Genomic DNA, 15,450 nt, shown 5'->3' with positions numbered 1-15,450 from the left:
TGCTCTTGCCTTACCGAAATGAAACATTAAAAGTCTCCTGATGACAAAATTTGTATTCGACAGCCTTCCTGATTAGTCCCTGAGCGAGCGATGTAAATTCCACATTCCTATGACGTGGACAAGAATAAATCATTAGTAGCAATAACTACAACTACAGCTGCTGACTTCGCCGTGCAAAATTATGCAACCTGACCGATCGGCACAGACTTTACCAAACCCAGTGGCATGGCGATGATAATGATGATGATTGTGGTGGTAAAAGTGGTGATGATGAAGACAGTGGTGGTAGTGATGGTTGGTGGTTGTATTGATTATGAGATGGTGGTGATAGTGTTGATGATCATGATTGTGAAATATGTGGTGGTAGTAGTGATCGAAATTATGATGATGGTGAATGTGATGGTTATAATTGTGATGTTGATGATGGTGATAATAAATATGACAAATCATGGTCGGGCTTAGTTTGCGAATCGCAACAAATATATTAGATTTTTTCATGGTGAGGACATTCAAAGCTCGTGTAGATAAGTAACTTTCGTAGCGACGTTTTACCATGCCCTCGTCATAACCACAGCCGTAAATTCTGTTACGCAATCATCGCTACTGTCGGGGTTTTATTTTCTTTAAATGTTCTTGGGTTCAGAACGTTTATTTTCGGTGCAGCTCGGCATATTACTTTTGGCAAGTAAGTATTCGCGATCGGGGCTTACGCGGAGTTTCGGAGAAAACAGATGCGTGCAGACCGGGTTTCGAGTATGCGGTGTATTGCAGAGCGGTCGCAAGCTGGCGGAGGTGGGGACAGGGGTGGCACGATCCAGAAATCTGACTGTAAAGTTACGGACGCACCACAACGCACAACTGCACGCTCGGGGGCAACGTGTGCACGCCAATCGTGCTCGTACGCGGCATTTTGAAGAAAATGTTTAATGTGAAAGCATTTCATAAACCTATTTCACTCAGAAACTATGGAGATCTGGGCACTGGTACTGGCAGGCTGTGTTTGGTAATATTGGTAGCGATTGATTTCGGGGGGGTTTTGTAGTTTTTTTGTGTGAAAACATTCAGTGGTCCTCAAGACAGATTTTCAGACAGACGAACATAACGGCGATACATCCCGGGCATAGCAATAAGTATCCAGTCGGCTCCCGTAAAACAAAAAAAAGTCCTTACAAGCTTGCTGGGAATGACGCCATCATTTAGCTTCTGTGGAAAGTTTTAATTTCGTGCCACGAAGCACACCAACGTTTGTTTACGGGGAGTCATTGAAGTGGTTTCCCCGAGAGCGCAGACCGTGGTGAGCGGTTGACCCGGTTTTGTGAAGGTGATTTCCAAGTGTTGTCGAAGCCAGCCTGGCGAGCAGGATGGGTGACATCGTGCGTGCGTGGTTGAATGGCGCCGCGCACCGATGCGATGTGCGCATTTGCCACCGTGGCACCAGCAGCGTTGGTACCGGCGGCGGTGGCAGCAACGCATTAAAACTGTTGCCAAATGTAACAATGGAGGGACTCCCAATTGGGCTCTCAACACATGGCTATTGTTTAGTTTGGCGATTCAATAGACCCGGAGTGAGCTGAAAGGGCGAGCACTCTACTTTGTCTAAAAGTTTCCAAATTATTTTTTTTTGCGCGCGAGTTCGGTGCCAATGTGTGTCATATACCCTCTTCCACCCGACGCAGCCAAGAAAATAAAGTTGTCGTTTGAGCAAATACGTATTTTTATTGCTTTGGCACGCCGGTATGTTGAGCAAACCGCACGTTTAACAAATATTGCTCTTGGATTGCTCTTGAACATAGCGGTGTGCGGAAGCTATAAAAAGTGTCGCTTTTGTTCTCGTTACAACTTTATGCGGCTGTCGGGCGGCGGAAAGTGTCCAACAAACTTCTTGGCATTGAACACACGTGGCAACCTAACTCAAAAAAATACATTTGTAATCGTAACGTTGGTTGCAAAAGCCTGCGTGTTAGTACAGTTTTCTTGCGAATAAAATGTCCTGTTTCTCAGGGGCTTTCTGTTTGTAGAATAAAAACAAACCATTATTATGTCCTTTATTTACTCCCAGGCTGCTCTGTGGTATGTCTCACTAAGTCTCGGGATGCTACATCGGGATGTTTGGAAGAATCCATCAATGAATGAGCATTTGTTTTCATGCGCCAGGAACGATGAGTACTTGGAGAAAAGCCGATGGCGCAGATTGGGTCGATTCAAGAATCCGCTGCTGTTACTGCCAACATCTCCTCGTCAACATGGGCACCCAACATTGGGCGTTGTTACGCTGCTCTCGACGACGCAAGCTCCTTACGGGAGTTGCTTCGGCCACGCGACAGAACGCCGATAGCACAATCGGACATAATTGTAAGAAGGGAAGGAAGAAAAAAAAAACCTGCAAAAATAATTGGTAGAAAAATTGGGGGGGTGCGGGGATAATTGCCGGCTGTTTGCCACGGACAGCGGTGGGGGTTTCCAGAGGGCCGGTGTTTGTTTGCACCGCGACAAATGCGCAAGCTGACCTGCGACCCCCCAACCCGTTGTGTGTGTTCCCGCTAAGCAGGCCGTCCCCAGAGCGGCGCGTGATTGATGGCGACCGAGGCCCTAATGGATGGGCCGAGTCACTTTCGTGTGGAAGGAAAAATAAAGAGCGGGCGCCCCCGTGGGGGTCTCCCGACTCGAGCCACCTCCGGGGTCGGAGAGACGGCCTCTGATCGCGACCCGCGGTGGGGGAGGAGGGGGGGGGGGCCACCACCCAAATTTTCTGGCCCCTTCCGGACACATCCCCGCGGCCGTTATAATAACAACAATAATTCCATAATTGGGCTATCGGCTGGTGGTAAATGTTGATTTTGAACAGCGCGCACGACAGAAAGCGGTGCGGGATTTTGTCAGCGGTGGTTTTTGTCTCGGCTTGAGAGAGCGCCTTTGCCTCGTCTGTCTTTACAACTTTGCGTAATCAGGGTTGATGGAGGAAACTTGGCATGTCACATGGACTGTCCACGCACGCTTAGCTCTCTCAGGTTGCTCGACACTTTATATTCTAGGTGGAGGCTATCGACTTACTTTAAACGCTTGCGGTGAGGGCAACTTTTTATTTATTCAAAACAATCGTTTTTAAAGATTATAATTAAATCGGGTGGATACACTCGGAGCCGGTGCGGTAACATTTTTGTTGATGACTTTGCCCTGCACTGAAAACGTAAAATTAAATCTATACGGAGCTTTGGCTTTATTTTTGCTGCAGAAAAGAAAAACGGTCTTGCAGAAAAAACGAGCAGCACATGATAATTACACAGCTGCGTTAATTTTACGGTTTGCTTAAAGCAGTTTCGGATTCCCACCCTAGTTACGGTTTCGCTTAACTGGCATGTTGGCAGCAGTTGAAAGGAGCTGATCTTTTTTGCATATTTTAAAATGAGCAGGTGTTTTTTTAGTTTTTTAATACCCTTTATTCTAGTCGTCATAACTTGTTCATTATTTGTACGGTCCCCCCCCCCCCCCCCAATTGCACAAAATTTTTATTCCTCCAGAAGTCCGAATTGATTTTCGTCGAACAATTTTACATCGACTCTCTGCTCGCGCAAATGCAAGAAGTGTTGGAAACTTTCCACTGTGCTCATTTCTGCTTCTTCCTTCTGCGTGTCCACCGTAAAAGCCTTGCTTCTAGTTCTGTAAACCGCGTACAGTTTTGGGCACCTTTGTTGTTGGTTGACATGTGGCGCGTGAGTGTAAAAAAAGCATAAATTTTTTATACTCCTCCGTATTCTCACGTGGAAGAAGACCCGACGTAAATGAAATTGCCGTTATTTAATCTGCAGAGTTCCAACCATAAACATACATTTCTGACGGTTTGTTGTGCGTCCGACCGCAAATACTTGCCGATTTAAACCAAAGCGCAAAAAAAAAAAGCCATAAAAAATGTTTATTTAGACCACATGACTTGGGACGCGTTTGTTTAGCTTGGGAGATGTACGCATGCGCCGCACCTTCCAGCCGATTGTGCCTCTAATTTAACGGGCTCAGCACCGACGTGTGTCCGTCGGTGATTTGTGCATGTTGGTGACGCCGCCTCGCCCGCGATTTAATGCCGCGCAGGACGGCCACAACCACAACAGCCACAACCGCCACAACAGCCACAACCGCCACAACGGCCACAACCGCCACAACGGCCACAACCGCCACAACCGCTACAACGGCCACAATCACCACGACGGCCACGACGGCCACGACGGCTACAACGGCCACAACGGCCACAATGGCCACAACGGCCACAACGGCCACAACGGCCACAACCACAACGGCCATGGTGGCCATGACGGCGAAGTGGGCGACTTGACGAGGAGCGCTTGTGTGTGGACCCTCTCCGAGTGTCTCGATGTGCCCCTTTGTGGAACGCCCTGTTCGGGGCGGGGGCGGGGGGGAGAGGCTCTGCTGGGAATCTTATCGGACATCAAGGGTGGAAACCGAAATTGCCGCATTTCCTTCGGAGCAATTTCAGACTTAAGAAATGTCCTTCTGGGATCGTCAAGAATGTCTGTTATTTGTATCACGCGACGGTTTCAAGACGCTCGCAAAGCGGTACGTTGAGAAAGCGCCGCTGCGTTGGTTTTTTGTTGTTGTTGTCTTGAGACGGAATTGCCCGTCACGGCAAAACTACGGGTTTTTGCGTAATGAAGATCATTAGCCCGCGACGACTTGGACCGTCTTCCCACCGCTCTGTTCCTCTGGGGCCCGTTGCTGTGTGCTCATCAATTAGGCATGAGGTCTTCTTTGAAAAAAGTCTTTAAAAAAAAAATTTTGACGGAGGATTAGGCTGGCACCCCGAGATGTCCTGCGTGGGAGGCGCGGCATGAATTGTAAACGACAATGATGATGAAGAACCCGTCGCTATTCATCACGCGTCCTGGGCCTCGGCGAAGGCTCGCGGGATTCGAAAAATGCGCGGACGCACAAACGGAAGCGGGCAGAGCTGCTCATGGTGTGCGCTATGGTCGCGACGTGAGCGTGTTCTGGCGGCAATTCATGGGCAAGAAGAGAAGGTACCAGGGGAAGCTGACGCGATGGAAACTGGAGCACGGAAGACAGAAAAGAGGACGACCTCGGAGTAGACGTGAAGACGCGGTAGACAGAGACTCGGCACGGTGGGATCTTAACGACCACAGCAGAGAGGGCAGCGACAGATCTGACGAGGTGGCGGTAACTCGCGTGGCCAGCACGTGTGTTAATGCATCGTGCTGCCTCGTGATGACGCCGACGACATTGATCCACGTTTGTTTATTGTGTGAGACCACGTGCTTTCTTTTTAGTTCTAACGATGTTATTTATACATCGCCAATGCATTTATCAAATTCTCGTGAGGAACCTTATTGGCCAAAATTTGATCGGTACATTGGCCACGTATAAATAATATCCGTGTATAGGTGACAATCCTGTCGGGTGGTGGAAGGTCACTGACAGGAATTTTGGCATAACACGATGAACCACGTGGCCTAAGCCAAAAAAAAATATGGGTCTTTGCATTGACTACCCTACGCTTTAAGTGTCACCGATACATTTACTCAGTGTGCAGTGTCACCACTCACCATTTAGCCAACATTTCTATGGGTGGCAGCAGGGGTGTTCTGATGGCAGCCGAGTGAACGGCGCATGAAGACTCACACCCCGGCGTGAAAATTCTCGAGTTGCATGATTTTTGTTTCTCTATTTCTTGATAAGAGATGAAGAGACGAAGCAGATGCAATGAGAAGGGCTATGGAGGAGAGGGAGACCGAGGGGTGAGTTGGGAGGATATCGGTGGAACAAGATGATGAGGATAGTGGACGTGATGAGAGAAGAGGCGCGGAATAGGGAGCCACAGTGACGAGATGTGAACTACCTCGCCTGGTATGCAGGAGGTCGTGGGTTCAATCCCAACGCTGACACCTGTATATTTGGAGTTGGCATGTTTCTCTCCCCATGGTCGCGTGGATTTTTCTCTGGGTCCTCCATTTTTTCCCTCCACATTTATAAACATGCATTTAGAGTATTTGGCTGCTATAAATGGCCGCGTGATGATAAGCCACTTGGTTGAGCTATCATTTGTCGCCAAGTCCCTTCTGAAAAAAGAGCTGTATAGCTCAGTGGGCCTTACCTGGTCAAATAAAAATCTTTAGTTTAATAGAAAGAAGCTGTTACAGAAAGAAAATCCATGCAGCCGTCTTCCATGCAGTAATGGGACCTTTGGCTTAGAACAGGGGTGTCCAAACTTTTTGCAAAGAGGGCCACATTTGATAAAGTGAAGATGTCCGGGGGCCAATAGATCCTTTTGACATTGTTTTAACCACAAAAGTTACGTGGAAATACACACTGTTATAAAACAATTTTCATTGTCACAATTACCTTTATTTTTCAAATGACAATGTAACCAAATATAAGCCACTCAGGCAGACATGAACAACTCTACAAACGCAATTCTGCCTTTTATACAGTCAGATAACATTGAACAAACTGTATAGAATACCTTAAATTTCCATGAGTTTTATGATGTATTTATTCTGACAGAGCTAGCGAGCCATAAATAACACATTATAAGACCGAAGCTGCGGGCCGTATGAAATCTGACCGCGGGCCGTGATTGGCCCGCGGGCCGGACTTTGGACATGCCTGGCTTAGAAGAAGAAGAGGAAGATTTAATTCCCAAGAGAAGTCCGCAGACAGGAGGCCGCTCACCAAGGTGGACGGACGGAGAAATGGAGCTCGGGCCCAAAACAATCTGTACGACCTGGCCCACGTGTTTCGGGTTCAGCTTTTGCCCCGAAAACCCTCGTTGCGCAAATTGAGCCGGACTGATTGTTCTTGCCCTCTTCAACCCCCGGGGAGGGAGAGAGAGCGCGGATGAGAGACTGCGATTCAGAGTTGAACACTGTCATCTGCTTTGTCGCCGCGGATCGTGGAGGGCCAGCGAGCGCTCGGCAACGTTTTCCCGACGCGATTTTCGGTCGAATGTAACGACTAGCGGCGTGTATAATGATCTGTCCGTTCATTGATTACAGTCAATCCTCAAGCGCACGAAAGGGGCGCCATTGAATGCCACGGACGTAGGAGCCCGTTGTGTTGCGAGGAGGGTCCCTGCGAGTCCCTGCGGCCGCGAGCGGCTGCTGTGACAATCACGGCAATTTAAAAAAATAATTGATTGCTTTCAAATCAATCTCGACAAGGAATCGTGGCTGTTTATTGATTCCTGAGGGGAGGGCGGGAGTGGGGGGGGGGATTGTGAATTGCTCCCGGCCCTGCAGCAGTGATGCGAGTGTGAGGTGTTCCCTGCGCGTGTGAACTCTAGTGCGCGTGTCGCGAACTTGTGAAATCGATGGTATTGTGACGCACCCTGAACAAGTCGATGCATTTGGGTTCGAACTAAGACGTTTTTACAGCCAACGAATCTCCTGTCTAACTTGTAATGTGCAGCCGTCTGTCGATCCAACGTCGGACGAGGGCTGTGTCGGTCGTGGGGGTTTTGTTTGAGCCATACTTCACCACGTTGGTAAGCGTCGCTCGGTCGGGTGGAGGCTTGCAGAGTCGGCTCGGATAGCACTCGGCGGCGCTGATATCGGCCGTGACCGCGAATTGAACCCGGTGGAGGAGGGGGGGGGGGTGTATGCCCCCCCGTTGTATCACGCAGGTTCGCCCTTGTGGTGGACGGGCGGTCGGTCCGGCGTAATAATGAGAAGGGCAGCAGTAAAACCCACGCGTTCCGGACGATTATCCTCAATTTAACACTCGATACCCTTTTCTCTCTGTAAAGCGAGAGTTTCCGTCGGGTCGGCTGCCTTTCAACCAACTCAGAGAGGGGCTTCTCTAACGTCTTCCACAAACATTCGGTGCTCGCCAAAAAACTTTTGGGTTTTTTTTTGTGAGTTTGGGGCGGGGGGGGGAACGGGGAGGAGGGGTGGTACTCCAATTGAAATAGGATCCTGGAGCCTGGGGTGGTGGCGTGGGGGGTTGAGAGAGAAGTGGGGGGGGGGTGTCCTTCCATTCCTTTCCGACACGCGGAGGATCCGACAAGGCAAGAAGCGGGGGCCCCGTGTCGCGAGCAGACGCTGCCAGGACCCGCTGGCGCTCCGTAAATGTTTACCCAAAGGCCCGGCCTCGCGCGTTGCTTGTTTGAAAAGGGACGGCCGCCTGTTTTTTGCCCCCCCCCCCACCTCTCGCGAGATTGATGACGGAGCTTTATCCCCGGCGAGCCCGACTGCTCGCGTTGGTGGTTCACCCAGGTTGTCGTCCCGCCGTTTTGTTTCGTTTCCCCCCCCCCGTGATGAAAGATTTGTGCGGTGAATTAAAAAAAAAATTGGCCGCCCGAGCCATCGTTTGAAATTCTTTCAAGGTAGCCGAAGTGAGAAGCTCGTAAGAGAGATTTTTTGTTGCTGCCATTTCCCAAGACAGAGAGTAAAAATAGGCTCTCTTTGTGTTCATTGCAGCCTGAAATGTGTGCACATTATTACAGCAACAAAAGAGCGTTTTGACAAATTTAATTAAGTAGCAGCCCACGGTCTCGTGCATGCGAATTCAAAGACACGCGAGTTGATTACTGTCGATGTATCGTCATCGTCATCAACCGAGATGGTTGATTATTCTCTATTCGTATCTGTACCTTTGTTTCGCTGGACCAATTTGATTAACTTGCCCAAGACGTGTGTCACCTTGTCGGACATGCAATCTCTTTTGCTCTTCCATTTTTGTAAATGGCTTTCATTGTTTCTATATTTCTTCATGCCGCTCCCCCGGTTTGTCCGAGATGGGATGGCTTGCTTTCATTTCCTCTGAGTCAAATGCATTTTCATATTCCACAAATTATATTCTCCTGGAAGACTTGAAGGCAAGTAAGGGATCCATCCAGTGAAATAAAGAAGACAGCCTCGAGAAAATTTTTGGCCAAAGACGACCCATTGGGCAGAGGCCTCCAGAGGCTAGGCGTAATGGTGGCGACGACTCGGAGCGAGGCCTTCATGCAGCAGTGGAGTGACTATTGCCGACTGATGACAAATGATGACCATGATGATGATGATCACGATCATCAATAATGATACAGGGACTCCTCTACTTACGAATGAGTTAGGTTCCAGAGTTCTGTTCATAAGTCGATTTGTTCGAAAGTCCAACTTGACTTCTGTCAATTCCAAACATGTTATACGGCATGTGCACTAAAATGGGGAATAGCTTTAAAAGTTGTATAATCTCCAGTTTATGTAGATGCCACTGGTTCTGCAGATTTAGTTGCCGCCACCACCATCTATTGTGTGGCGGTTAAACTTACAGCTCTCGGTCCGAAAAGGCAACTGGACATACGGACAGGTTTGTTCGTGTCTCTGAAAGTTCGTAAGTCGAATGTTCGTAAGTAGAGGAGTCCCTGTACCCTGTATTTGTATTAAACCCTGGAGCAAACTCCATTCACTGTTAATCCGTTGTGACGATGTGGGCCGTGCAACTTGCGATGGGGCATTTGCGCGGTGGAGCACGAATTTGAATCGAGTGGGGAAACGCTGTCAATAATAATTATCACAACAACACGTCCATTTTATAGAGCATCATTCATGCTGATAGCATCCCATAACGCTGTACATGAATTATACATGAGGACCAAATCCCAAATACAACCACTGGCAAGAAAATGAAAACCCTACTGAGTTTGACACATAGGCTTTCGCGGCCAATATTATTCATGATAAAGGTTTTTTTGGGTTAGATCGCGTAAGTACAATTCTGGCAAAATCGCCTGATGATGCTGGATGTAATTGCCAGCGAAACGTCATAATCAAACTGTAAATGTTGTGGGTTTACTCTCCAACACACCGTTGGGCTGAAGTAGTAACTAATCGGCATGTTTTGTTTACGTGACAAACCTTTCTGGTTGGCTGTGTCGGGTCGTGGCAGGTTAATGACACGTTTATACTTAGGCGATCGAACTAAAAAACATTGCTATGAAAACCCTACTTCCAAGCAAAATCAAAAATCAATAAACAAATTTTAAAAAATGGCACCAAAACAAAAAAGCACAAACAACAACAAAAAAGGTATCGCAACAAATAACTCGGTCGTCATTGCGAGCCGTGTGTGTGTGCGCGTGTGTGGACGCTAACAGCACTTGCCCCTACAGTCTGTCAAGGCTATATGGGGGATCTTTGTGGACGCGCTCCTCACGGCGGTTAGCGTCCTTGCCACCGGCCACGGTTTCGGTCGAGCGACTCGACCGGAGAGACGAGCCAAGAGCCGTTTACCCGCGGCCGCCGCCAGCGGATTTACAGACGCCGCCACGCGGAGTTTTATTTCAAACGGAGTGAAGTGAAAAAAGAAAGCGTTTTGAAGTGGAGAGTTTTGGTTGGAAGGGGGCACCGAGCGCTCGTTCCGCGTCTCCTCGCGGCTTGTGGGCGACTTGAGGGGGGCAACGAGCACCCCCCCCCCTCCTCCTCCTCTCCTTCCATCCCCCTCCTACTCCCCCACCCACCTCCCTCCCCACGCACAAACGTGCCTCGCCTTTGCGATAATGATTCGGGGATAAGTCAATTTGATCGAAAAATGTTGTTTGCTTTTTACATTGTGGTTAATGTAGTGGCCTCTGCAGCCTGGAGGAAGTCGCTGCGCTTTTTAAATTACTTTAATACAGTTGAGGAATGGATTTATGATTATTGAAGGGTTTTTTTTGGCACTCGACTGTCGAATACCAGGTTTGTTGTGCAACATTCCCTGGGGGGGGGGGGGTGGGGGGCGCTGTACTCGTTCTCTGCAATACCCGCCGCGTGTTTGTGCTGCTTCTTCTTTGTTTGCTGCTGTCGTTGCCGCCGTGCTCGCGCGGCACCACGGATCTCCCGTGTACAAGAGCCGGGGGAACCGGCGAAACGGCGTCGCCCGTGTTAAAACTCAAATGGAGTCGAACTCCAAGAGCGACTATCGTGCTTGGGCCTCGGTTGTTTTCACGGAGAGGGGGGACGTGACGTGTGCCGTTTTCGGAGCGACCTGTGTTTTGACGCTGCGTTGTCTTTTGCGTGTGTGCGCGTCTCTTGCAGGCCTCTTGTCGCGGGCCGATGGAAGGACTACAACTAGTACGTTTGCTGCTCATCTTTATTCCAACTGTCCGCCTCAAGTGATTCGAACGATCTAGGGCCACCGGTCAATTCTCAGGAGCACCCGGCTAAATGTGTGAAAGGCAGCGCTTCGTAAGACGCTTCTCCAAATTGTAGACGTAACATGAAGAGCCCGTTTGTATCTTCCCATTGCTGTGCAAGGGCCCTCCCCGCGCCGTGCAGGCGGTGAGGGTTGTGTGACCACACTTCACGCTGGTCAGGGTTGGTCGAAGAAGACTGGGATGGTGGGGGGGGGAGCATACGACGTTGGAGCATAGTACAACAGAACAATATATTCTTCGACACAGCTCTCTGCTGATAACGTGGCAGGCAGGCAGGCTACACCACCCGTTCTATTCGTGGCGGTCGCCCATCCAAGCACTATCCAGCCTCAACCCCGATTAGCTTCCCAGATCGGAATAGATCTGGCGTGATCCGGGTGATTTGGTCACGGACGTTGTGGTGAAATACGCCCCCCCCTGTACTTGTATCATCTATAGCAGTTCGTCACCCAAGGAGGGGCTGTGTTATCCGCATCTCGCACGCCCCGGCTGATTCGCGTTTTTGCCGTGGGTGGCCGAGCGGGCGTAGGTGTAGGTAGGAGGGTGGCTTTGATCACGAAAATTCGGAGCTCGTCCAAATTGCGCCGAACCACTTTCAGAAATTGCTGCCACCAGGTAGGTATCGAGTGACGGGGTGAATATACTGCCAACAAATTGCCCTCTCTGGGATCAAACTGATAGCTTATACGACCAACCGGTCGAGCGGAAAACAAAGAAAAATTATAAAAACACCGACCCTACTGCGCTGTAACCGAATAGCTTCGGAAAACACTTTTGTGACGTGCACGGAAAACGTTAATACTAATCGTGGCATTGAGCACAAGTTGATTATCCGTGCACCAAAGAGGCCGCCTGTTTTGGCTTGAAAACGATGGTGGCAGCATGACGTCCGAGCCGACGGGTTAGCGTTTTAAAGATATGGACACGGGAAATGAGAGAAAGCGGAATGCGTTTTTGATCTTTAGGCCCTGGATCTAAGATGACCCTGACAGTGTGGAGAGTAACACCCGTGTACAAATAATGTTTGTAAAAACAACCGTGCGGTATTAATTCAAGATGTATAATAAAACAGCCCTGCCCCTGTAACTACACTCATTAATTGGCCGATAACACCTTACTATATAGAGGACCGCAGATCTTTGGGAAAAATTTGGCACCGGCTCAGCCTTCTTTGTTTTCTCGCACCTCTGAGTCGAGTTCTCCCTCTCTGAGAGCCCACGAGTACTTTGTGGCACGTTACAAGTTGAAATTATTATTAGTTATTTCTTGGCCACTAAGTGTTTTCCACTCTACTCCGGTTTTATCACGAGTCTGGTTTTCTAAGAGTTGCGTGGGTTTTCTCCAGGCACTCCGGTTTATTCGCCCACTTGCAAAAATTACACCGACAGAAAAGGAATTTGCCTGAATAAGGCCTTGAGGTTGTTTTGGTTAAATAAGGATTTTGTTTTTAAATATCTTCTCGTGGTGCGGTTGAAACGGCTTTGGTGAGTGCGAATCCCCTTGCCCAACTCCTCTCGTATTTTGTCGATCTTCGTGCGATCTCAGTGTTGCGATTGCTCGTTTGCAAGTCTTTTGATTGTGTCTGCAAATATATTTTTATATTCAGGCTTTTCGCTTTGCGAGAGATTGAAACGCCACACCACTTTTCCACCAATTTAAACACCTTTTCAGAGTCGATCAAAAAAACCAAGCGTAGCGCTACCTGATACCCATTTGCCCTTTCAAGGATATGCCTGATGGTACGTACGTAGATGATGACGACGACGATGATTATTAAAGAGCTATTATCATTTTTACAGCATGTTTATCAACCGGTGGTCGTGCTTTCTCGGCTATAAGCAGTGCGAATCTAAAACCGATGACAGGTGTAAACAAGGATGCACTCAAGCGCTCAAGTTAAATTACAAACAACTGCTCAACTCGTAAGAGTGAGTGTGAGCTCCAGATTGTATTCTTGGTTCTTTCGGTAAAGTCACGTAGAAGGGAAATAATAAAATAATAGAAATAAAACAAAATATTTATTTCCCTTCTACGTGACTTTACCAAAAGAACCAAAAATATGAATCCCTGTAGTCACGAAAGTTTTTAAATCGAAATCTTCAGATTGTAGTTATTAATGACACCATCAGCACTCCATTAGCATTTCCCCGACCCCCAAATATCGTATCATCCCTGCATGCACACCATACTTCTCTGTTTCGTAATGGATACGAATTGAGTAGCAGCTTATAAATCGATGTCATAAGTTGTGTGAATCCAGCCGCTGGCTTCAGAGCGCTGCGAGTGTGAATCCCGCTCGCACCCTTGGAGAACGCTAGCAGTGGACACGATTTCACGATGCCTTCCCGCTCTCTTTCATCACTCTGCCCTCTCGTGATTGAGAAAGGGCAAAAAGTTCACCTTTGAGCGTTGGCGATAGTGCGCCCGGCGTCTTACAGCGGTTGTCATGCTGCTTAATGACAGCCGCGTCTGCCTGGAAGAGCAACTCTGAATATATATGTCCACATTTGGACACAGCACATCTTGTATGTACCTCTCGCTTACGTGTCATCTTACTCCAGTCTACCGGCGACCCGGATAATATTGACGAATCTCTTTTGCTTATGCCCTTGCGGTGTGTCTCTCTCTCTCTGCATTCTGCAGCTTTACGGGGCTTTACAAGGAGAGGAACAGTCGCCCCCAGCTGGAGACGCAGAACAGCGTCACCGACTACGAGAGCAAGGACAAGGTGGGCCACTCGCCCTGCCCTGCCCCCGCACCCCTTGTGACCCGTCCACATGGCTCCCAGTGTCGGGCTGTCGCCACCGTTCCCGGACGTCGTGAGGCGAAAAGTCCCGTTTCGGAAAACTCGCAGAGCTGTGTGCTAATTGTGTACGAGAATGGCTGCACTCGGAATCGTTTGATGGGACGTCTCCCAAAAAATATCTCAAGTGGCCTCTTTATCGTTTACACATTGGGGGGGGGAGGCGGGCGGGGTCACACTTTCCCACAATTGGAGTGTCATGTCACATGACACTCAAACTATCGTTGCAAAAATGTGGGCGCAGAAGTTTAGACAAATTTAGTGAGAAGTTAAATTGAGTGCGTTGACTTTTTGCTGTCATCGGGTAGCCAGGTTGAGGCCTTCGACTCGTTCCACGCTTTCGAATCACGGGCACTCGACACCGAGATTCAAACCCAGGGCCTCTGCATCGCCAGCTCAGTGCTGTGACCTCTGAGCCACTTGGCCCCTGTCCCAAATTCATGACTTCAAACCCAAACAGTGTAGCACTCGACCACCGTCATCTCATCATCGCTCGGCGCGCGCGTTTGTCGTACAAATGCTTAAGAGCAGGCACCTTAACGTTTCGGTCCCGTCAAAATCTCAGCGGCGATTCAAAGAGCCGTTGCAATTCAGGATCGATTCTTTTTTTTTATGCTTGCCTCCATTTCGTCATCTCGTCCGCTCCGTCTTTGCTCGCTTGCACGCGCGTACTCCGTGCGACATGAGCAGGCACTTTCCGTCTGCGCATATCGTAGGGCCGGAGAATTGGCTTGCGCCGATGAATCGTGGATCGTTGCCCGCCTGCTTGCAATCAAACAGTCGCTTGCCATTGCGCGATATGTTGTTGGCAATTGCTCAGCAGCGTGAAAGCTTTTTGAGAGCATTTAGTTTGAAGAGCTCGCCACCGTCACGACCATCGTCATCGCCGTCACCGCCGCCCTGTTTTCGTTTATTTATCGACCTCGTCAAGGGCAGTGTTTGAAATCTGCGCGCTTTCGCCGCGGGGCAGCGATCGTCATCGCCGCGCGAGTGGGCGTCGATGTTTGAACGATTTTGTGTTTTGGAAAAAATAATCTTTTTTACACAAACACGCGCTCACGGGCACACTCGCGGCAAAAAAACAACAAAAACTGCAGCTTTCTACCCTTTTTTGGTGAGCCAGTGCGTAGCGGTGTACACATCCATGCGAATACGCCCAGAATTGTACGGCGATGAGTGACCAAATTTGGAGAAAGTGATACGATTCGGCATTGGGAGCTCACTGAGAAGAGATAATCTGCAAAAAAAGAAAAGAAAACCACTGCTGGTTCAAATTGCTCCTTTTAATTTAATCCAGAGCAGAAGTATGGGGTCCGGTAGAGAGACTCGCGCGCACATACTGCGTGTACACACGCGCAAAACCGCTAACTGAAAAAGGATGGGCGGAATTAAATTCAAAAGTAAACTTGGTGTTTTTTTTCTTTCTCAAATTGTTTAATCAAAGGATAAAATTAAACTGCAACCCTACATTAAAAATGCATTAATTACAAACAACTGGAGATGG

At 48.8% G+C, this 15,450-nt stretch overlaps 1 protein-coding gene across 3 annotated transcripts in view; it reads left to right on the top strand.

The window, feature by feature from the left end:
- The window catches only part of LOC144729653 (mechanosensitive cation channel TMEM63B-like), a 93,718-nt gene that overhangs the window by 29,780 nt on the left and 48,488 nt on the right, over window positions 1-15,450 (top strand). For all 3 annotated transcript variants that reach the window (XM_078610063.1, XM_078610064.1, XM_078610065.1), the window contains 2 exons: window positions 11,025-11,060; window positions 13,787-13,871. In XM_078610063.1, the coding sequence (XP_078466189.1) occupies window positions 11,025-11,060; window positions 13,787-13,871 (121 nt within the window). The remainder of the gene's footprint in view (window positions 1-11,024; window positions 11,061-13,786; window positions 13,872-15,450) is intronic.

The sequence above is a fragment of the Lampetra planeri genome, chromosome 33 (genome assembly GCF_965212315.1).
Source record: "Lampetra planeri chromosome 33, kcLamPlan1.2.h2, whole genome shotgun sequence".
NCBI classification, from domain to species: domain Eukaryota; kingdom Metazoa; phylum Chordata; class Hyperoartia; order Petromyzontiformes; family Petromyzontidae; genus Lampetra; species Lampetra planeri.
The sequence above is the reverse complement of the archived record's forward strand: the minus strand, read 5'-3'. Positions and strand labels throughout refer to the sequence as shown.